General features: G+C 50.3%; 9 protein-coding genes across 9 annotated transcripts; 3 read left to right on the forward strand and 6 right to left on the reverse strand.

The window, feature by feature from the left end:
• Positions 1 to 894: 894 nt before the first annotated feature.
• COCCADRAFT_9578 (uncharacterized protein) lies at positions 895 to 3129 on the reverse strand (the record flags this gene model as incomplete). Its single annotated transcript, XM_007719544.1, has 4 exons — positions 895 to 1827; positions 1878 to 2060; positions 2111 to 2850; positions 2898 to 3129. The coding sequence occupies 4 exons, from the start codon at positions 3127 to 3129 to the stop codon at positions 895 to 897; spliced, it is 2088 nt and encodes a 695-aa protein (XP_007717734.1).
• Positions 3130 to 4265: 1136 nt separating this feature from the next.
• On the reverse strand, positions 4266 to 5693 carry COCCADRAFT_110381 (uncharacterized protein; the record flags this gene model as incomplete). The annotated part of the gene is made up of 1 exon (XM_007719545.1): positions 4266 to 5693. The coding sequence occupies one exon, from the start codon at positions 5691 to 5693 to the stop codon at positions 4266 to 4268; it is 1428 nt and encodes a 475-aa protein (XP_007717735.1).
• Positions 5694 to 6578: 885 nt separating this feature from the next.
• On the reverse strand, positions 6579 to 10305 carry COCCADRAFT_110398 (uncharacterized protein; the record flags this gene model as incomplete). Its single annotated transcript, XM_007719546.1, has 5 exons — positions 6579 to 7055; positions 7105 to 7322; positions 7372 to 9782; positions 9832 to 10129; positions 10179 to 10305. The coding sequence occupies 5 exons, from the start codon at positions 10303 to 10305 to the stop codon at positions 6579 to 6581; spliced, it is 3531 nt and encodes a 1176-aa protein (XP_007717736.1).
• Positions 10306 to 10916: 611 nt separating this feature from the next.
• On the forward strand, positions 10917 to 12428 carry COCCADRAFT_9581 (uncharacterized protein; the record flags this gene model as incomplete). Its single annotated transcript, XM_007719547.1, has 1 exon — positions 10917 to 12428. One exon carries the CDS (start codon positions 10917 to 10919, stop codon positions 12426 to 12428), a length of 1512 nt encoding a protein of 503 aa, XP_007717737.1.
• A 278-nt stretch (positions 12429 to 12706) lies between these two features.
• COCCADRAFT_110403 (uncharacterized protein) lies at positions 12707 to 14587 on the reverse strand (the record flags this gene model as incomplete). Its single annotated transcript, XM_007719548.1, has 2 exons — positions 12707 to 13707; positions 14125 to 14587. The coding sequence occupies 2 exons, from the start codon at positions 14585 to 14587 to the stop codon at positions 12707 to 12709; spliced, it is 1464 nt and encodes a 487-aa protein (XP_007717738.1).
• An 88-nt stretch (positions 14588 to 14675) lies between these two features.
• On the reverse strand, positions 14676 to 15023 carry COCCADRAFT_110380 (uncharacterized protein; the record flags this gene model as incomplete). Its single annotated transcript, XM_007719549.1, has 1 exon — positions 14676 to 15023. One exon carries the CDS (start codon positions 15021 to 15023, stop codon positions 14676 to 14678), a length of 348 nt encoding a protein of 115 aa, XP_007717739.1.
• A 332-nt stretch (positions 15024 to 15355) lies between these two features.
• COCCADRAFT_41443 (uncharacterized protein) lies at positions 15356 to 17111 on the forward strand (the record flags this gene model as incomplete). Its single annotated transcript, XM_007719550.1, has 5 exons — positions 15356 to 15435; positions 15486 to 15512; positions 15586 to 15969; positions 16018 to 16145; positions 16195 to 17111. The coding sequence occupies 5 exons, from the start codon at positions 15356 to 15358 to the stop codon at positions 17109 to 17111; spliced, it is 1536 nt and encodes a 511-aa protein (XP_007717740.1).
• A 527-nt stretch (positions 17112 to 17638) lies between these two features.
• COCCADRAFT_110400 (uncharacterized protein) lies at positions 17639 to 18622 on the forward strand (the record flags this gene model as incomplete). Its single annotated transcript, XM_007719551.1, has 2 exons — positions 17639 to 18235; positions 18344 to 18622. The coding sequence occupies 2 exons, from the start codon at positions 17639 to 17641 to the stop codon at positions 18620 to 18622; spliced, it is 876 nt and encodes a 291-aa protein (XP_007717741.1).
• Positions 18623 to 19006: 384 nt separating this feature from the next.
• COCCADRAFT_30688 (uncharacterized protein) lies at positions 19007 to 20785 on the reverse strand (the record flags this gene model as incomplete). Its single annotated transcript, XM_007719552.1, has 3 exons — positions 19007 to 19018; positions 19075 to 20686; positions 20742 to 20785. 3 exons carry the CDS (start codon positions 20783 to 20785, stop codon positions 19007 to 19009), a joined length of 1668 nt encoding a protein of 555 aa, XP_007717742.1.
• Between the last annotated feature and the right edge of the window lie 1886 nt (positions 20786 to 22671).

Genomic DNA, 22671 nt, shown 5'->3' on the forward strand with positions numbered 1-22671 from the left:
AGATCGCTGAGGCAGAGGGTGATGGGTGTAATAATGGTGCAACGTCTGCGAAGAGGGTGCGCAGTGAACGGCGCTGCGGGCGTTGCAGCCAAATTGGACATAACTCTCGCACTTGCCAAGTAGAATTAGAGGATATAGAGGATAGCGACGTGTCTGAAGAATAATATCTTATTCTACTTAATAATAAAAATTGNGGTGGTGTTGCGCAATACTATTATAAAGGTGTAGTAGTCTTGAGAGGTGGCCAAATCACTGGGGTGGCCGAATCACTGGTGAAACACGTTATCTCTGTTTGCTATATAGTCTATCAGATCAATCATCCTTGAAAGAATTAGCAGGCCTACACCCCCAACCTACCAGAATCGGGTATTTTTTAAAGAAAATAACTTTGTAATTAAAATAAAATAAAAACCTGTAAAGGGTCTGCGGGACCCTGCTTTGAACCCTAAGGAAGAGTTTAGTAATAATACATTTCTATTGGGTACAATGACTAAATACAACACGGTTGTGGTAAAGGTAGTAGAATAGCGAATTACGGTTGCGATGAGACAACCGCACAACGAAATAGGGTTGTAATAAGCACACGTAGTGCAGTAAAGCGCTCCAATACCTATATATTGGCTGTATTATTAGTATCTCTCTCTCACACATCTTATCCTATCCTAATTACGAATTAACTTCAACTCCATCTCAAATCTCCCGGTTGCGATCTTAGCGGTTATCTCGTACTAAGCCGAGCCCGTCGCAAACGGGAGATAAATCGCATAGTCGCACCGAGAGATTTGAGATGGAGTTGAAGTTGATTCGTAATTAAGACAGGATAATCCAATTCTAACATCAGGAGATTTTCTATTTTACAAAATACTCTACAAAACCCCCCCCGCTTCCCATCTTCTACTCCTCAACCCTCAGCCCATACACCCCCAACTGCTCCTTCGTAACCGCATTCGGACTCTTAACCAACAAATCCTCGCCCCGCCCGCTCTTCGGGAAAGCAATAACATCTCTTACGCTCTCCCGCCCACACATCATCGCCATCAGGCGATCCCATCCCAGCGCGATTCCCGCATGCGGCGGACACCCGCTACGCAGGACATCGAGCAGGTGTCTGAAATCCTCGATACGCTCGGGCGCCATCTGGAGTATATCGCGGAAGATGAATTCTTGCATGGGAGCAGAGTGAATGCGGCGGCTGCCACCACCAAGCTCGACGCCGTTGACGACAATGTCGTAGTGTGCTGCTGTAGCGGCCGAGGGAGAAGTAAGGAGGAGATCGACGTCTTCTGGTGTTTTCGGGGCGGTGAAGGGGTGGTGGGTAGATGAGAAGCCGGAAGTGCCGCCTTGGCCTGGTTCGGAGTCGCTGGAGGGAGTGAAAAGTGGGAAATCTGTTATCCAGAGGAAGCGGAAGTCGTCTTTGGCGGGGGCACCGACGAGGCCTTGAGCGATGGCTGCTTTGTGAAGGGTTAGTCGCAGGTTTCCTAGGGAGGTGGAGCCACCCGAGAAGGGGACGGCAGGGCGGGCTTGCAGGATGAGGAGGTCGCCGTGGTCGGGGATGAGGGTTTGGGGTCCTTCCATGGAGAATTCGTGGCCTAGGGGACCGAGACCGTTCATTGGTTTGGAATGGTCGCCGATGAAGACGCCGGGTTGTCCGTCGGGGTTGTCGAGATAGGGTTTGCCGTCTGGGCTGTCGAGGAAGTTGGCGATGAATTTGCGGGTTATTTTTGGGTCTTCGGATATGGAGATCTTGATAGCGTCGACGGTTGGATTCTCAAGCGGAGTAATTTTGCTGATTAGGTCGGATGTCAGATGTTGCGTGATGTTGTGTATCTATACATGTTAAAGTCAGGTCGATGAGTATATCAGCATACATGTCTTACCTTGGACTCGTAGCGTAGATCTGGTTTGTCGGATCCATACAATGCCATTGCGTCGTGATACGTCATTCGTGGGAATGTCTCAGGAGTCTTCAGGTTAAGCACGCGCTGCCAGAGTTTCCTTAGCAGCCTCTCTGTCTCTCTCATGACATCTTCTTCGTCTGCAAAAGACATTTCCATATCAAGCTATAGACAATCGTCAGAAGAGATAGATATATTCGTGCAGTAGAACTAACCTGCGTGAACTCGGGCTGTCTATCAGCCCTGAGATCTTCGTCGCGGAAGCATCGGGCAAATTGGAAGTACTTCGTAAATCCAGAAGCCATGAGAATCTGCTTGTATTGCTGAGGACTTTGCGGCAATGCATATGCAAGGCCCTTTTGACGTGTTGGTACAAGAAATTCTCGCGCACCCTCGGGTGTCGACTTGAAAAGAATAGGCGTTTCAATCTCTTTCCAATCAACTTCAATCAAACTCAGTCTTGCTCTAGCCATGGCCTTTGATCTCAGAAGGATGTTAGAACGTAGCTCCGAATCTGTGCGAAGCTGCAAATGCCGCTGGTCTGGTCCAAAAACTGTGTCATTCTTAATGATTATGTCGTTAGGAATTTCATTGAGTGGCTCTACGCGTGTTACAGCGATTTCCCGAGTAGTGACCAACTTCATGCCGAGGAAGTGATCGTCTTTTGCTGGTCGGCGCTCGGCGAGCGTGCCTCTTACAATGACTGGAGTCCACTCTTTCAATAAACGGAGGCGAGCATGTGCTTCGGCTTGTTCTCCTTCCGGATTGTTCGAGCTGGAGACTAACTGAATACAAGACGTCTGGTTCTTATTGCGAAGCATAGTGAACGAGAGCTTGCTGCTGACATCTCGTCGAGTACTCATATACCCAAAAATTTCAATTTCTTGACCAATCTCGTGGTCAATTAGTTGCCCGTCGTTCCACGCATTATCAAGTTTCTCCCATGAGGACCGGACTGCATTTCAATAAGTGCTGGAACTAGACTTGGTGGGGCGAACATACTGGTCGCCTTGAAGTCATCGAGCGTCTTTCTGAGTTTCTCATCCGGTGAAAAATTCTCTTGAGTCGGCTGCAACGTCTGAAGGCATCGGATCGAGATTGGCAACCCCGATGTTACTCGATTCGCCGTGATCTCGTGATGGCGTGGTCTGAAGAAACGGGATATTTCCACATAGGAATTGCGCAAGCATGCACCCCGATTTGCTACATGCTTCGATGCATGTAGGAGACTCATGCTCATAGATGCCGGCCGATTGGACCCTGAAATTGTTTAGATGCGAAGATACTGGTTCAATGCCTTCGCTGCCAAATCTCGATATGCTGCCAAGGCCGATATTCAACTAAACTCTATTTGGACTAGTTGCGCATGGACCATCGTTCGGAGCTTCAAAATCTTTCTGTAGCCCTGACCCAACTTCCTCTCGCTATCCCTCCAGTTTGTAAAATGTAAGCGCCTCTTTTTTCAGACAATTCGAGAACCCAGCTAACAGCGCATTCTAGATGATGAAAGCCTAGCGTGTATAAGCTGAGCAGCTCTCCTCATCCGCCTTCGAACTCTCTCCTTCGGGTGCTTAAGTGGTTCGCTGGTAGATTTGGATGTGGCCGCATGACTTCAGCGTTCGGCACACCCACCTTGTTACATAACGGACGCTTTGACGGCATCTCTGATTCAATAAACTGGTCGGTGTCAATTCTACCGCGATTACGCACGCGAGACAAAAAACGATTGCGATTACGGATACGAAAACAAAGGCGGAGCATTCTCACTGCGAAGGACTGCCGTGTACATAACATTTTGATAGGACAATGAAAGAGTTTTGTTTTTCTGCATGGTGCACCTGTGCTGGGTGATGTTGGAGGAACGAGTAAGAGGCTGTAGCCCTAAGACATTCGCCAAAATTACTGCGAGAGGTATTGGAGTTGCCAATCTCTTACCTACTCTCCGAGACGGCGATATATGAACGCAGTGTCAATTACCCCTTCACTATTTCTTCATGGAAAAAGGGGCGTAACACATTTGCAACATATCATCATGACGGTATGTCCGTTAGCATTGGGACCTTGAGTGCTTCACTTCAGTCGAAAGCTAGGACATGCGTCAAAGCAGTGTGCTCAAGTGACTTTACGAAATCCTTACAGAATGTTCGAAGAATTATCATTGATTAGACTACATGTGTGATGAGGTTGAACAGCTTTTGCATTATTGAAAAGTACATGCTATACAATAAATTCTTTGGTTTAGAACTGACTTTTGATTGTCGAGTGTCATCATTCCCGTTTGTTCCTTATCCTGCGATGACTCCGCAGAATATGGTATAAAGTTCCACACAACTTTCTTAATCCAGAGCAATGAATGCTCAGTCACGCTCATCAAGGAAGAGAATGTATTCCAATCTCTAACTCCCTTTCCCCTCCTTTCCTCTCAAGACCAAGAAGCAGATCCACACTCGCTTTTGACAGGACCTTGGATATAGTGCGATGAGGAGCATTATAACCGTATATAAAGACGTGAATTCTCAACGACTCGAGTAACGAAAACGTCCGCACAGTATTGACGATAAACTGCGTGTGATTCGGTCGTATCTCGTCGTTCCCCGCCTCCTCACAATACTGATTAACATCCTCCGCCTGTAACTCCGTAAGTTCCAGATGCCGCAGCGACGCCGGAAGAATCCGATGCGGATCAATTGGATCATCGTACCCCGACCCACCGGCAAGCACAAGATGAATGATATCAATCCGCAGCGTATGCAACCTCGTCAGTTCCACCAGCGACCCGATATTGAAGCAATAAACCACTGAATAAGCAGTCTCTCGCATCTCCAACACCTCTAGTGACGGGGTATGCTGCGCTAACCCCCTACCCAATATAGTGATATCAAGGTGTCCTCCGTGTGTGGGATCAACCCGCTCCTCTATGCCACCCAGATTCAAATGACGGAGATTAGCGAGTTGGCCAGTTCGCAAACACTGAACCAGGTCTGCAGGGGAAACAGTCACATGCCGCAAATCCAGATGCTGAAGCGCTAACATCGTCTCACCCTGCATATGGAGAGCGCTCATGTCCCAGCCTGGGAGCCGCAAGCGCTTTACACGGCTCGGGATCGAGACGTCAAATGAACGGTCATATAAATTCTCCCAGAAACTGTCTTCTGCTATACACAGGTCTGATAATTTGTTGAAGGGCTCCTGCTCCTGCTGTGTGCCATCGACAGGATAACCAGACCAAGGAATGCTGAGGATTGCGCGACATTTCCGTAAGCTTTCCCCCAAGGTAGCGGTCAAGTTGATGGTTTCGATATTGGTGGTTAAGATGAGGAAGGCAGCGAGGAAGGGATCGAGAAATGGGTCGCGGGAGGCGAGATAGTGTGAGAAAGCGCAGTCTAAGATGTGAATGAACCAGATTTGGACGAACTGGGGGTTCAGGCGGAAGGTTTTCAGCTTTTGGGACAGCGCGAAGAGGGCGGGATAGTTAGCTTGGTGGAGATTGTTCCATGCCTCCATCTCCTCTTTTGAAGGAGTGTTGTCGGTGCGGTCGAGTGGGTTCCTTCTCTTGGGTACCATTGTGAAACTGCGGACGTGCTTTGCGAGCTGTGGTCGCAATAGAACTATCGTGAGGAGTTGCTTCATTTGGATGGTTGTCATTTCGGGGAAACAGAGGTCACGATAAAGGATTGGCTCGGTTATGCGGCGGAAGTACTTGGATACCATTGACATGGCGGTGAGAGATGGGCGGTCATCGTGTAGGTATTCCAAGATCTTGGTGTCTAACTCGGTTGACAGCTTGGAAAAAGACATGTTTGTGGGCTACAAAAGAAAGTTTTGATCGAACGTGGGGTTGAGTGGGATGTAATGGTTTACCTTGAGGAGGGCGAGTATATAAATGCAGGACGGGAGGAGGGCTTACGCAGTGAGATGTGAAAAAAAAGCCCGTGACCGGTGATCGTACTGAGGTGAAGTGAGTTTTGCTGTCTCATTAGCGCTTTCACTGAGGTGAATTCGAGTACAGTGATACGTGAGGCATTGTCTCTCACTTATTCTTCTTGATAAGACATTGTGTGCAGGAGAATATCTCATGGTGGCAATGGCCCAGGTAGTGTTTGTATTGGATCACTGCCCTCTATGAAACGGGAGCAGCGCAGGTATCTATATGGTGAGCCTGCAAGCTAGTCTCACCTCAGCCTAGTCCAAAACAGAAGAAGTGGATGGGAAGGAGCTCGGTAAGCCGTGTTTACCTGCACGACACATTCATTATGCCTTCTGCCGAACAGGGAAACATGTCATATTGCTAGCAGCATATCGAATGAATGCCATGAGCTACATATCAAACAACTGAACAAAGGTCTTAACCCAAACAACCTGGAGGATGATAGCGCCTGGCAGCGGCGATTCAGGCGATCTTTGTATTGAACCACTGCACACTGTAAGAAAGAGCAGCTTAGGTAGATATATCATATGCTCGTAGGCTACATTCAAGCGGTATTTAAATGTACGACAAATAGAAACTATCTTGATATAGACACAGAGCCCACAAAGGATATTACATATTGAGGCTTGTTCCCGATTGCCTGTGGGTACCATGAAAACGCCTTTCGATTGCCATATTTTCTCTTACATACCTTACTTATCTATCACTAGAGAGTTTTTACATTTACATCCATGTGAGCTCTGCTGATCAGAACACTACACAAGTGGCTCAGGCGCCGGATCATCCCAAATACTCACGCTGGGAGAGTGCGGCTTTGGAGCATCCTTGATTTCCTTGACCTGAATCATGTGTTTACGAAAGGGATTGGTTGACTTTGACTCCCAGGAAACAATCGAGGGCGACTTGACCGGGCTCCCGCCTCTGCTGCTTCTACTCCGCGTAGACACGTGATCGCCGTCGTCATCACTATGGTCATAGCGAGCGACGGTGGTAGCTCTGGAGCTTTGTTTGGCTTCAGTGTCTGTATCGCTGTCGGCGCAAGATGTGTGGTCGCCGTCTCCCGAGTAAATGGATGCTGTAGAAGCTATTGATGGCGTGTATGATCTATCGTGTCGCGTTGAGGATGCTTTGTTAGTACCTTTGTCGTAGTGCCATTGGAGCTGTCGGTGTAGCCGTCGATAATTGTTCTCTCTCATCAGAAATGATCTCTCTACAAGGCTTTCAATGTCGTTCTATATCGTATTAGACTTGCATTCATCGACAACACCCGAGTTTACTCACATAAGTAAGTCTTCCATCTAGGACGTAGACTCCCGAGTCCTTGGCTTCAAACTCGAAGCCCAACTCAATCAGTGCGTATTCCTCCACCAGGGATTTTTGTATAACAATGGTCTCCTTGAAGGACGATCTCGTGGACGGAGAAAATTGAGGCTTGTAGTCTGGACTAAAGAAATAGGCATGCACCGGTTGATTCCCGAGAAAGTGGGTTTGTCCTTTTTCTGAATGATGTTAGTACAATGAGATTGGAATGAGATAGAAGACTCCTACCAGAAGTTCTCGTATACGCTGGTCTCCATCCAGCTTGTCGCATGGTCAATAGAAGCTCGCTTCCCAAGCTCAGCATTGCCGCTTCCCAGAAAATGGTACTTCGCACCAACTGGTCGCCCGATTCATCGTGATTGTAGGGTATCATTTGATTGCCGGGGTCTTCATCCGGGTCCTCAAAGGTGGAGTCGATGCCATGTGCAGCAAGCGACGTCTGGAGCTTTGTTATTTGTCGTGATGCTCGATCAGCTTTCGCTGGAAAGATGATCAGCTGCTGGGAGGTTTCAGTCGCGTTAGACGTATTCCCAGTCCCTATTGATGCATGTGAAGACTGTAAAGATGGAGTTGAGCTGCGAAAACTGTTGCGACGTGAGTGCCGTGGATGCTGAGGCTGGGCATTGGGAGGTTTAAGGCTTGTTCCAAATTGAGCAAATCCATACTGGAGGTTTCTTAGATTGGACGAAGATGATAGAAAGGGATTCCGTCTGTCAGTTGAGTACTCCGTGACATCAACACTGCGATTACCTTCAGCAATGCGAGTTCGGCGTATCGGTAGTTGTGCATCCTGTTCTGCCTTCAACTGTTGATCTTGAAAACCTCGCAGCAAATCCTCATAACGCTTGATTTCTTTTTGGTGATTACGTTCAAGTCTTTTTATTTCTCTAGCCGCCCTTGCTTCGGCCTCTTTTTGTGTTTGTCTCTCGGCGTCTCTTGCTTTGGCTGCCAATGCTTGCCTCTCAGCCATCTCTTCCATGACAGAATTTCTCGCTTCTTGGGCTTTTTTCTCAGCTTCTTCCTTCCACATAGTTTGTAACGCCACCTCTACACCCCTTTTCTCTTCAACAAGGCTTTCGAGTTGCTTCAATCGTTCGTTGTCTTTGTCATGCATTGCTTGCATCAATTTTATTTGAGTTTCGGTGGCTGCATTGGCTCGCTCGCGTTCATTCTGTGCTTCACGCTCTTGCTGTGCAGTCAAGAGTTCCACCAGTTTCAAGAAGCGTGGCTCGTTTGGATCCAACTGATTGTCTTGGCTTCGTTTTTCCAGCAGTTTCTCTATCGCGGTCACGATGGCTTTCTCTTTCGCCGCTGTTTCGGCTTCATTTGGCTGCTCCTCTGGAGAAACACGAGGGGGAGGAGAAGTATGAGTATCTTGGAATGATGGATTCGGGTGGAATTGAGTTGGAGTTGGCGGTGGTATTGGAGCAGGTGGAGGAGGAGGAGCATAATAGGGAGGTGCGGCAGAGGACCAATGAGCCCAAGGATCGATAGGATGGCTGAAAGGATTTGACGACCCTTGTGGAAATGCTGAGACTGGTTCCTCCCATGATGGCACTCGTTCAAAGCGGTCATGCCATGGAGTAGGTCTCGGATCAAATGGATTGTGGCTGGATGCGGTTGCGCTGGAGAGATTACTTGTAGGTCTACCCTTTGTAGAAGCAGTCCGATCACTGCTTATAGTATGAACTCTGGAGGTAATGCTTTCGTTATCAGCATACGAAGGTCTTGTGTATCCCGAGTACCTTTGGCGGCGTTCGCGCTCGCGTTCGCGCTCAAGAGGTAACATGTCTTCTTCCCACCTCACCCGGTGTTCACCAGCTGACCGCTTTGGCCTTGATTCGCGACTAGTGTTGTAAATGACAATATTGGGCCGATTGGGTTGTACATCACGATGTACCGGCGACTCGCCAGACTTGAAGGACCACGGATCATCATCATCACCCGGTTTCGATACACTACGGCTGCGGTGATTCCTGGTGTTGCTGTGAAAATTGTATGTTGGCATAGTGATACCGCTCAGAGAATCATCATCAAAACTCTTGAAGTCTTCGTCGTCTGATCTCACTGGCTCGTTCTGTAACTCCCACTGATCGAAAGATAAGTCATCTTCCTTTTTCGCCTGTTCAATGTTTTTCAAGAGATCCTCTCTCCATTCGTTGCCATCTTGATTGGCTGCGCTACGAGTGATCTGATCAGAGGACAACGTAGTCCAGGAGGAGAGGAGCCTGTCTACAACCAAGCCAGGTTCGGTTTGCTTGTTCCATACAATCATGGACTTTTTTTCTGAATCTTCTTCTTGTTTATGCGAAGTTGAATCCTCTTCAGAGGAGTGGGACTCATCAGCAACAGAGGCTTGGTGGAGCCGACGTCTTTTTGCATTTGCCTCAGATGCATCGGGCATGTCGGGGCTGAAGACTAGGTGATATAGCCATGTTGCAGTGTCGAAAGAGCCCTCTTTCCATATATCCAATTCTGCATTGGTGTATTTTTGTCTTCCGGTACCGGAATCCTTGTCGTCCTGTTGCGCGTTCTCTACTACTTTGCGGTTGGCCTGAACAGCGCTCTCTACCACTTTTCGAAACCGGTTGAAATTTGGTGGAAGTCCAACTGAAATACTGGGACCAGTTTCAGTTTGACTACATAGGTTAGCGGATACCTAACATGCGACGAAATGACGAGACATACGGACGAGTGAATTCTTCTCTCGCAAGGCGTATGATGTTCAGTTCCAGGATGAGAGCGGTTTTGATACCTTCAACCTTTTTCAAAAGCCCCTTTGCTTTGGGTTTGTTGATGTACCACTGGAGTCCTGCCAGTTTCCGGGGCGTATCTATCAACTTCTTGATCTCGGCATCGACTTGTTTGTACCGTGAAATTATGGTATGGGTATTTTTAAAAAGCGCTGGCTTGCACAAGTTCTGATTGGCGCGAATGATATCTGCAAGTGTTTGCAGACTCTCAGAAACCAAGGAGAATTCCTCCGCTGTTATTGTTAGAAGGCCGTCCTATGTGTGGAGGGTTGGAATACCTACCAATCTCCCCAATCTGTTTGGGGGCGTTCTTGATTGTGTGTGCTACATCGAACAGGGCAAGCGAGAGTTGAGCTGCACTCGCGCCGATGGTGATGGCCGACGCAACGATGCCAATGACTTCGGCCATCTGAGTGGGTGAAGATACAAACGACGGTTCAGCGACCGTGGAGAAAGGGACAGTGTCCTGAAAGCCACAGGTAATGGCTCTGTGGCTTACACAGCCTCCTCATAGTGGTCCTGGGGGCCGAAACTCGAAGTGGTAGGTCTGCTGCAGGCTGACGCGCATTAATTGGTGGACAGAATCCAGAAGGTGGCTCTACAAAATATATAATTGTATTCAGCCTAGGTTGGAATCATGCGGTATGCAGAACACAGCCGCAGACACTGCTTTCAATCGCCATGTTGTATCACGATCTGAGCCCATGGTTTTATAAGCTGATTGTCCAGCACAAGCTTCCAGATTTGGATATAGTAGTAGCGTGATGGCCATGGTATTTGGAACTCGAAGGAGAAGGAGATTTATCGTCTAATTTCCTCTATCTATCAGTACACTGACCACTGACTGATGAATGTGGCTTGCAGTAAGTTGGTTAGTAAGTGTTGTAGTAGCTAATGTTAATGGGCGATGGCTGAGTGGCTGGTGCCGCGGGGTCTTGGCATTGCGTCCATGTGCCTCCCAAAAGTTCATCATCGACCTCTAAACTGGCCGTCCGCTGGAGCTCAACCCCCCATGCCGCCATGAGCTTCCGACCACTACTGCCCCGGCCAATTGCAGTGCGGGAAAAAAACTCAGTATGCCTGCGATGCTGGAGGAGGCTTTCCAAAGCGCCGCCACAGTCACGGCAGGCATTCTCGTCGATTTCGTCGTATAGAGCCAGTGCTGTGACTGCCGGGAAAGACACCAACACCTTCGCCAACGGCTATTTCCGGGCGAATCCATTATTGAAGGATTCGTTTTGGACATCGAAACACCAGTTGCAGAGTTCAATCGTTTCAATACGATCGGGAAATGGACAGCAGCCAAATAAAGAGAATGTTACGGCCACAGCAGAAGAAGTCCTCCCACATAGACGGCGGAAAAAAGCCAAAGAGCAGGCAATGGAAGATCCGGAGACAGCCTATCCCATCCCCCACGATGCGTCGTCGAAACTAGCAAACATATCCTCGAGTCTCCCGAATCAATCTCTAAAGCGCCTCTTAACCACTTACCTCTCACTATCGAAACCCCGCCTCTCCTTCCTCGTCGTCCTCACTGCTACTGCCGCATACTCCTTATACCCCGTCCCCGGACTGCTAGCTCCCGCTGCAACCGCCACACCCTCGCTCTCAACCCTTACACTCTTCTTCCTTACATCGGGGACAGCGCTCTGCTCGGCCTCCGCAAATGCTCTCAACATGCTCATGGAGCCCGAGCACGACGCCAAAATGAGCCGTACGCGCAACCGGCCGCTCGTCCGGAAACTCATCAGCCCACGCGGGGCCATTGCGTTCGCCATTGCCTGCGGCGTCTTCGGCACCGGCGCACTATATTACGGCGTCAATCCCACCACGGCGTTTCTCGGCGCAGCAAACATTGTCCTCTACGCCGGCGTGTACACGCCCATGAAGCGCATGCACGTGCTCAACACATGGGTGGGCGCCGTAGTCGGAGGAATTCCACCGTTAATGGGCTGGACGGCGGCTGCGAACCAGTACGCCCACGACGGCACATGGCAGGAACTGCTATTCGGCGAGGGATCCGCTGGCGGCTGGCTATGCGCCGCGCTCCTGTACGCCTGGCAGTTTCCCCACTTCAACGCGTTGAGCTGGTCTATCCGCGACGAGTACCGTAACGCGGGGTATCGCATGCTGGCCTGGGTTAATCCCGCCATGAACGGTCGTGTTGCGCTCAGATATGCCATTCTCATGTTTCCCATTTGCATTGGCTTGTCGTACAGCGGCGTCACCGATTGGAGCTACGTAGTCACCAGTAGCGCAGTCAATGGCTGGATGGTGCTTAAGGCTTGGCAGTTTTGGAAGGCTGAGGGGAACAAGGGCACGGCGAGGGGTCTGTTCTGGGCGAGTATCTGGCACCTTCCAATTGTCATGGTGTTGGCTATGGCGCAGAAGAAGGGGCTGGGCGAGCGGCTTTATAGGAGTGTTTTTGGGTATGCGGATATTGATGAGGAGGATTTGTATTATGAGGCTGGGGAGTTGGAGGAGGAGGAACGTAAGCAGTTGGCGCTTGTGGAGGGGAGGCCAAAGGCGTGAGATTCTACTTGCTTGAACACTCGACTGCCAGTCACATGTCTCCAATCTTTACTGTATTATACGCATCTGAATGCTTCATATAGGAAGAAAGATCTACTGCCACATGCAGTGAAATCAATGTTTAAGAGTTGTCTTTTATGACGCCATTCTAACTTCTCAACCGAACATCATAATGCGTTATACATGTTTATTTCTCATCTTTTATAGACTTGTTTAGATTGTTCAGGTGATTTGTATGTCAAGGCACCAACCAGGATGCAGTGATACACACAAGCCCCTTACTTTGTGCTGGAACTAGCATGCGACCCCCCATGCTTCCTCCGACTCGAGCTCTTCTTCTCCTTCTTCTCGCTCTTGTCCGTCTTCTCTGGCTTGTCTGCCTTTTCAGGCTTCTCAGACCTCTCCGACCTCTCGGGCCTTTCGGGTTTTTCGTAGCGCTCCGGCTTCTCTTCTTCCCGGACTTCTCTGACTTCGCGGACTTCGGCTTTGCCGTCGATGCGGCGTACGACGCGGACGATGTCGTCGGCGCGCTCGATGGCGACTTCGTGGCCGACGCCGTCGAGGACCTTGACGCGGAGGTTTTCTTCGCCCAGGGCGGCGCGCGCGTCTTCTGTTATCTCGTCGGCGATGATGATGGGGTCTGTTTCGCCGAGGACGAGCCAGACTTCTCGTAGGGGACCGGCGCGGGATTCGATGTTCTCGCGGATGACGTTCCAGCGGTCGTGCTGGTTGAAGACGGGGGCGTGACGGATGGTAGAGATGAATGCTGGGATGAAGCCCTTGTGGTTTTTGATTTGCCAGTCTACGACGGATGAGACGGTGCTGTGTGGGTTTCCGGGTAGGAGCATTTGGTTGCTTGAGACGTAGGTTTTGTCGCCCTCGCTTCTGGTGGTTGTGGTTGTGGTCTCGGCATTTTCGATGGCTTCGGGGTCGGTCTCGACGGTTTTGGCGCCGGTCCAGAGTTTACTTGCGACTAGTCTACGGACCATCCATTCAGGCATCCAGGAGCTGTTGTAAAGCATCTTGCTTGAGATTGAGGCGTGTGACTTGCGGATCAAACCGCCTGGGGCGACGAGTACAAGGCCCTTGACCAGGTGAGGGAAGTAGGATGTGAAGTCAACAGCAATGGCACCGCCTAGGGAATAGCCAACAATGGTGAAGTTTGACCAATGTAGTGATGATGACTGAAGGGCCAGCATGATTTGGGTGGTGTATAGGGTGGCATCATAATTGGTAGTCTCAGGCGAGGGACCATCCGAGTATCCACGGCCAAAGAGGTCTGGTCCATTGGTTAGCTTTGCAGTGTTATGTGATAGAAATGAAACAATGGCAGAATGCAAGGGCGTCGAACGACTTTTCCAAAGACATTCAGCCTCAGGCCCCCAACATGTCCATAATCTATGACTTGAAGCCGTTGTGTAGATCTGATGCAGGATCGGACGTGCGGCGCACGTGCTTCACCGTTTGGTAGGGCTGGCGGGACCCTTACCTAAACAGGCAAAGCACATGCGCAAAGGACGATCCAGCGTGGGCGCGGGGTATTGCCCACACATTGTGCGACCAAAAGAGTTCTGGGAACAGATGTATGCGCTGGGTCGCGCCTACACGGGGTTTCCTTGTCATGTCGGGTTGACGATGGGCAAAGATGGATGGTCCAAAGGCTAGTGATGACGATGACAACAAGAGAAGGACCCACCAAAGAGCATGACACGTCGTCCCCTGCCCACCAATTTGTGCGCAAGATCGGTCAGAGCGATACTTGGGGTCGAGATGCCGTGGATTAGGAGAACCTTTTCACCATCCCTGGGGCCGAATTCGTAGACGCGGATAGATCCAAAGGGCGAATCCACATCCCGGGCACCTGGTAAAGCAGCGGGATGGTAGGGCAGGTCGGCAACATCCTCAGGCGAGATGTCGGGTAGCAAGGAACGACGGGGAGAGGGGATAGGCAGTCGTTTTGCAGGCTTTGATGAGGAAGTCAATGCCCACAGAAGGGACAGGCCGCCGACCGAGGCGGCGCCGAGGATGGCATAACGCTGAATCTTTGGGAGACGCTCGAAGCGGGACAGCTGGGTTGCCGAGATGTTTGAGATTTTGGCGATTGCGACCTCGGCGGCCTTGGGAGCCGGCTGCTTGTCGTTGGCGAACCTGGAGAACATGGCGGGTTTGCGGCGAGGCAGGAATTGATGTACGAGCAGAGAGTCGGACCCTGAGGCGGCGACGAAATAAGTCGATCGCCAACGCGCGCTAAGTCGGGGCGATGGATGCAAGCAAGACGGGGCACATGCAGTCGCCTAGGCCTATTGTCACGACCATGTGTGGATGAGAGCGGCCAGCGAGGCCCTGCTGGGCGTATAGCAGACAGGCCGGGCCAGAAGCAGCCGCCGCATGCATCTTCCCTAACCCCAAGCGCACCGAGGCACGACTAAATATACCCAAAAAGCTCCGGCCGGCATCCAAGGTCGCTTCATTCAACCAAACGCTGATCTCGAGGCGGCTAGCGGCCAGGCTGTGGAGAGCCAAGCGATGGGAGCGCGTCAGCTTCTCAGCCACCCTGCAAGCACACAGGGAGGGCGTGGTCGTCCTCTTAGACATGCTCCTTTGAGCTTTCTTGGGGCGGTGCTAGCCAAGGGCAAATACGACTGTGTTTCCATCTCGTCCGTTGTTTTATACGGTCTTCCCGCACTCTGCCTTGCCCCCATTTCCCTCTTTTTCTTTTCCCACGCGCCTCTCTGCGAGGGCCGCATGTTTGGGCTCACCCCGTCCGCGAGCCTCCCAAGTCTCCCCTCCCCCTAGCCTTTGACCGCGCCTCTCACCGCCCACCAGCGTGGTGTATACCCACCAGCAGGGCCTCACACTTGCGGCTGCGGCTGGAAACGACCAAGCACTGTTGCTTCTCAACGGCCGCCCGGGCTCTGTAGTGCGCCATGGACGACTGGACGTCCAAGCAGCTCCCTGAGCGCCTGCCCTTCTCCAAGAAGCGCCTCTCCAAAAAAGTCATTTTCTCGTGCGTCGAGCCGGCAACCATCCAGGCGTATTGAGTGCTGACCAGAGCAGGTATATCGGTGATTATCTCATAATCATGTAGGGCCGCCCCTTCCGCCGCACACGACCTCCTTCCTTCCCGGCTCATTACCAAGGCTAATCACCCTCACAGCGTTTTGATGCTTACCTTTGCCATTGTCGACAAGATCCCCCCCTTCCACCAGCACTTCTCGCTCGACAACTACACCCTCCACTACCCCTTCGCCACCAAAGAGCGCGTGCCCGTCATATGGCTTTGTGTCTACGTCATCCTCGCCCCCGCTGTCATCATTGGCATATACACTATGGTCATCGATGGTCTGTTCTCGCATCAGGCCGCCACGCCTGCCAATCGCACCGGACTCAAGCGTCTTTCGGGAAGATACAGGTTCAAGGATAGGCTGTGGGAGCTGAACTGCGGTATACTTGGGCTGGCCCTGAGTGTTGGCGCTGCTTTTACAATCACTGGAGCTTTGAAGAATGCTATTGGAAAGCCACGGCCGGACCTCATTAGCCGGTCAGTTTGGTCTCAGGCACACTAGGAGCGTTGACTGACAGCCGACAGGTGTCTTGTGGACCAAGCCAAGATTAACACGGAGCGCTACGCCCTTCAGACCATTGACATTTGCACCCAAAAGGACAACTACATTCTGCAAGATGGCTTCAAGAGCTTCCCCTCTGGACACAGCAGTGGTACAGTATTTAACTTATCTTGCATGGTAATTTTACTGACATTTCCCAGTTTCCTTTGCCGGCCTGTTCTATCTCTCCATTTACCTTGCCGGCAAACTCCATGTTTTGGACGCCAAGGGTGAGGTTTGGAGAACGTTCATTGTCATGGTCCCCGCACTCGGCGCTGCCCTCATTACCGGAACCCGCATCATGGACGCCCGCCACCACCCCTTCGATGTCATTTCAGGCGCCCTGCTTGGCATACTCGTAGCATGGGGCTCCTACCGACAATACTTCCCTCCTGTTTCTGAGACCTGGCGCAAGGGACGCGCATATCCTATTCGTGCCTGGGGCAAAGCATCACGCGCACCACCACCACACGCACCAATGATGATGGATGACGACGTGCAGACGTTAAGAGATATCAACAAGCCAGTAGACGAAGAGCGTGGGGAAGCATCGGGGTATTCTGCCGCAGCCGTGGTTCCTCCAGACGCTGATGTTGGAGGAAATGTATTTCGCCAACAAATTCATAATTCTCAGCGAAGACGACAGGAATCGGGATCTCAGTATGGCGTAAACCGAAGTGACACGGGCGCATCGAGTAATTACCGAACCGAAACCATGACATCCGGTATCTCCTCCAAGGTCAACAGGTACACCAATCAACTGCCCTCTACCAATCCTTTCGCCGCGGATGTCGCACGCCAACGCCGGATGGACACTTATGATTACTCGTCTTCGGAAGAGGACGAAAACTACGAGCTTCAATCTAGGACCGGCGTCTACAACCCAGTATCTGGTAGACTTACGGATACAGGATACCATCCACCTGCCGGTATCTCGCCTGTTCCTACACCACCACCTCCACATAATGCCATTATACAGAACCAACAGCCCATGTCCCAAACGGGAGACCTGTCTGATCGAAGGGATATTACGCCTGTGCCTCCACCACATGCTATAAACATGCCCCAGCAAATATGAAGAAGGGCTGAGGTGCACGATTGTCTATGAGCAACAATGTATTGGCGGAGGGGATTGAATTTCCTAAATATCCGCATTCTCTTCTCTTGGCAGAAGTTGGTGTGCCGATGAGCGTACGAAGAGTTGCTATGGTTAGGACGAGGCGCGTGTATCGCGTCTTGGTTGGGAACAAGGAGTTGTGTGGAACGGGGATTATCATGACAGGAATTCAATCTCCCTAGAGGAAATGGTGCCATGGAGATTTGTAGCATAAAAGTGCAATCCGATTTATATGTAATCTTTACTTATGTTTTTTCTGGGGGAGCAGATCGCGTATGTAGGTGATGGTTGGACCCCCCTGCACGCTAACGCCAAGCGTTGCGTCAGTGGATCCTTTGAACAAGACACTTTTGTTGGACCCTGTTTCTAACATCGGCATCCGAAAAGTGTCCTTCCCGCCAACCCACCCAAACCCTCTCTCTCTCTCTCACACACCCCTTTTCCGCCAGGCGCATACATACACACATACTATCAACCCCACATCCACCATGGAAGCCCTCCAATCCACGCTCCAACCCCTAACCCGCGCCCTCCCCCAACCCATCGCAGACATCGGCATCTCGCTCCTCGGCCCAACCTGCTACCAAACCCTCATCTACAACGTCGACCTCAGCGCCACCGAATGCGTCAAACTCGGCATATCCAAAGGCCTCGGCATCGGCATCATCGGCGCCTCCTCCATTGTCAAAATCCCCCAGCTCCTCAAACTGCTCAACTCGCAATCCGCAGACGGCCTCTCGTTCTTGTCCTACCTGCTCGAATCCAGCTCGTACTTGATTTCGCTCGCGTACAACGTGCGCCATGGGTTCCCGTTTAGCACGTTTGGCGAGACGGCGTTGATTCTGGTGCAGAATATTGCGATTGCGAGTCTTGTGCTGAAATATAGTGGGAGGGGTTTGGGCATTGCGGCTTGGGTGGGTGGGTTGATGGCGGCGGGCGCGGCGCTGTTTAATGAGGAGCTTGTGGGTGAGGAGAGGTTGGCGATTTTGCAGGCGAGTGCCGGTGTGTTGGGGGTTGCGAGTAAGGTGCCCCAGATTTTGACGGTGTGGAGTGAGGGCGGTACGGGTCAGTTGAGTGCTTTTGCTGTAAGTTGGTCTTCTTTTGTTTTTCCTTTTCGCCTTTCTATATGCGGACTTCTCATCATATCACCCCTTTTTTGGGGGGTATCAGGACTAACGTGTTGTGTGATGTAGGTTATCAACTACCTTCTCGGCTCCCTCTCTCGCATCTTCACCACTATCCAGGAAGTCGATGATCCCCTCATCCTCTACGGGTTCATTGCTGGCTTTGCTCTCAATGTTATCCTCTTCCTCCAGGTCATGTACTACTGGAATGCGCCTGCATCCAAGAAGACTCAGTCCAAGAAACTCGAGAAGCCCATTGTCGCTGGGGGCGAGAAGAAGGAGGCAACGCGCTCCGTGTCCACCGGTCGCGCGGCTGGCAAGAGCCCAAGCACGAGACGCAGGGGATAAATGTCTTTGCTTGTCAACTTTTCTACTATAGATCTTGCTATTTTAATATTTTGGTCTTTTTCTAAACTCATTGTCATGCCAAAGATTCCAGTCAGTGCAAGTGTGAACAAATAACATTATCGGTGATAAACTTGATATATGCATTACTACCTCCATTACAACCATTTACAATACGTATCCTCATCTAGTGTCTTTTTATACACAGAACCCCTTACCATTAGAGATAAAATACAGCCATCCAGCATAGTACACGCCAAGTCCGACGAACATGGGATGAATCAAAATCATGTACACGATTAATTCCGAGTGAGCTGAGGCGTGAGCCAGAAACTGTATATGGACAGATAAGATGGAGTTTCGAATGAAACCGATTTAGTTGCATACTTAAAAGACGTACTGTAAGAAAAATGTTAGCAAGAAATGCATGTGCCAAAGAGAACATGTCGACTTACTGGGATGAAAAGATAAGGCACCTGCCTCTCGTACTCCTTCCATGCCTCACCATACTTCTCCCTGCACTTCTCGATATCCCTCATTGCGCGGTGAATAATCATGCCGACAAAGAAGACCGAGTAGAACCAAGGGAACGGGCTGCTGAAACCGGTAATGAGACCCCAGCTGATGGCAAAGAACAAGTCACAAGTATAGTGGATCTTGCGTGCCTTTCCATACCAGCCATCGGCAAGAATCTTGTTTCCGTGGGCGGTTTGGATAGTCTTGGGGTTCTCGATGCGGCCGTATTTGAAGTAGGGGAAAGTGGTACGCTCCTCAACCACACCGCGCTCCTCCTGGCGGAACTGGTTCTTTTGCGAGTTGGTCGTGTCCCAGATGTAGTAGGCATAGAGGTAGCCAAGAGTCAGAAGAACGGTGAACCAGGTCGGCAGGTCGTACTCGGAGGGGTGGTGGTAGGCGATGTACAGGGTGCAGTGGCAGTACGACAAAGGCACACCAGCCATGTTCCAGAAGATGAGCATGAAACCAAGCTTCTCGTAGTACATGTCCCAGGTTGTAATGATGAGGTGCTCGCCCTTTGCACAGGCGTTGGCATAGAGGTAGTGTGCGAATAGGAGGAAGATGGCTTCGAGGGAAACGTAGCCGTATTGCTCGTACTGCTTCAAGCACGTGCCGAGAGAAAGGAAGAAGAGTATGAACCATGGGATGCGGACTTCAAGAAACATCTTAAAGTCCAAAATACCGAAGAGACGGGGGTTGAGCTCAGAACCGAGGAAGAAGTCAACAATGAAGTTGTCGGTCATGCGGACGGTTGCGCCACGGACGCGAGCAGAGACGTATGCGATGGTCGAGCAGAGGAAGCCAGAAATGATGGCAACGCTCATGATGTGGCCAAACTCGTCAATCAAGGTATAAAGCCTGAAGTAGCCGCCAAAGTGTAGAGCCAGCATGATGACGACGCTAGAGTAGAAGGAGCACATTGCTGAGCAGTAGTAGTCCAACTGCTTTCCACCCAGATGAGGAAGCGCCTTGCCCTTGCGGTAGACACCCGGCATAAACATGTAAAAAGCCATTTGCATCAGTCCGAAGAACCAGTAGATTTGCCATGCCTTGTTGTTGGGGTAGGCTTCCGTCTTAACAAGATACCACATGTGACCAAAGAAGTCTGACCAGCTCTGGCCTTGGGTACGCGTAGGGAATTTGCCGTCGTAAAAAGCGGCTCCAATCCACATGTAGTACATGAGTGCAGGAAAGCAGATCATCATACTGCCCATTCCAATTGCACCTCCAAATTCATGCAGACCAGAAGGATCCTTGGGGGCAAAAAACTTTTCAGCCTCGAATGCAAAGTCCAATTCGATCTTTTCCTGCTTGCTGTGTCCATTGGCGTGTCCGTTGACGTGTCCATTGGTAGTTCCATTTCCGTTGGCATGGCCATTGGTGTGGGCTGTCTTGGGGGGCATGGTGCCGTCGGTGGATGATAAGGACTTTGCGAAGGCTTCCTCAGGCTCTGGGGTCGATTCATATATATCGGCGTCGGCCACGGCTGATTTGCGCCGTTGTGACCTCCTGCGCCCTGGAGTTTCAACAAAACCGGGACGTTCGGGTTTGCTGTGCCGTGTATGTCAGCAGTCGGCCTTTTTTGTGCATTTATACTTCGACTTACACCGGGGTCTTGCCCGCTTGGGATCGCGTCACTCGCATTGACATGATTGTTGTGCGGGTAACGGTGGCGGTGTGTGGTTTCAGGGGCGCTCAGGTACAAGGCGGCGCTTGGAAACCTCGACGAAGGCAAAAGGTAATGCAAACTTCAAAGTATGTAAAAGAGAAAGAAAAGGGCAATTGTGCTTCGTCACAGAGCATGCATTGCAGCCAAGGAGGCGGTGTGGGGAGCCAATGGCATAAGAGGGCGGAAGGAGAAATTCAATGTTTGTTGACAACATGGACCTCCAAATTCGGGTGTTGCCGTATATGAGCTAGGCTCATCGATCGGGCGCGCCAATCGGAGTGCACGGATCGCGCCCCTCAGGGGAAACCAAAGTATATGTGATACGCGCAATACGGCCATATACTAGTCCATAAGCAAGCGACTTGGCATAAAAGCACTTGCGTATTGGAGGAATTGTACAAGGGAATACCGGATTACCGCCAAAACTCAGCTAATATGTAAAATGACTCTACATGGGATCCCATCTACTATGTCCGTATTTCACATTCAAGAATCAATAGTATTTAGCCGTAGCAACAAGGACGAAGACCGTACGCAGCACAGGTCTGGCTAAGCTTCAGTAGTAGTACTTCGGTGATCAAGACTGCTTGTGTTGGCAGGGACGACTACAAGACACTTCCGTTTGTTAACGTATCAAGACCGAAATGAAGATACACTCATCTGGCATAGCTATCCTATATTCTGGGCCACGAGTCTACATATCAAATACGCGTTGACCCACATAGTTCACAAACACAGTTTTAGTATCAGGCTGGTACTTTTACCATGGAATGCGTTGCGTTAACATACACATGACTCTATAAGCACCCATAAGCATTTACCATTCTAGCTGCTACATGTTCCTTGGTCTCAGTCAGGTGAAATAGCTACTGTCACTCAAGTAACATATCTGTATCTCACTCTCTTCAACTTCACAACATGAAGTATCTTCTTATCACTGGATTGTTGATTTTTGCACCTCAGCAGACATTTGCGGGTACGCTGCTACCTTTGATATTGTCTCACCCATTTCCTCTTGACAGCTTCTAACAACATTTTCTAGATTACTTGTGTTGTGGGACTGGTGAACAAGGACCAGTGGGTGAGCCAGCCGGCTGATGCGAGAATGCTGGAGGCCATATTCTCTGCGTACGCATTATTCCTACAATCATAGCTTATGTTTAGCTATATTGATAATCATACTGCTTACCCCCCACAAGTGATAGGGGGTTAAGATTTTACAATGTATCCCTCAATTCGAAGCGCACCGAAAATCAGTTCCGGGTATGGGTATTCCACAAATAAATGGTAATGCGTGTGTAAGGCAGGCGGGAGGGGTAAACGGAGGCGGAGGCGGAGGTTGGAAGTATTGTGTTCAAGAGGGGTCTTACTGGGATGATTGAGACACTACATCGACTGGAAATGATTTCATTGAGGCTTGGTGCTGTAGAAGCTTTCTCTGAATTAACTATCGAGTACGGGACAACCGTACTATTAGTGAAGCTATTGTCGTGACTAGGAGGAAAACTCTAACAACTATAAATCAGTGGAGGGCGAACTTGATTTTCGCAACCTACACAAAAGCTCTTGAAATGCCAGACATATCCTTAACAGAGTGCTGGAGGGATACTTAGAGTGTAGATGGCTATGTAACTGTATGAAGCCGTTGCTACTATTGGCAATCGGAGTATTGCGAATTTGGAACCATAATACCCCCGTCTGTCGGATATAGCTAATTACAAAAGCCAATCACGATCTCGCGGAACAGAAATAGCCGGATACCGTAGACAAGGGAAAGGGCTAATTTCTTGTTAACTAACGTAGTTTACAAGCGAGTGACGCGTACAAGCGAGTGACGCACCCCACCAACTTTGCCCACCTCTCTCAT

The sequence above is a fragment of the Bipolaris zeicola genome (genome assembly GCF_000523435.1).
Source record: "Bipolaris zeicola 26-R-13 unplaced genomic scaffold scaffold_321, whole genome shotgun sequence".
Classification (NCBI taxonomy): domain Eukaryota; kingdom Fungi; phylum Ascomycota; class Dothideomycetes; order Pleosporales; family Pleosporaceae; genus Bipolaris; species Bipolaris zeicola.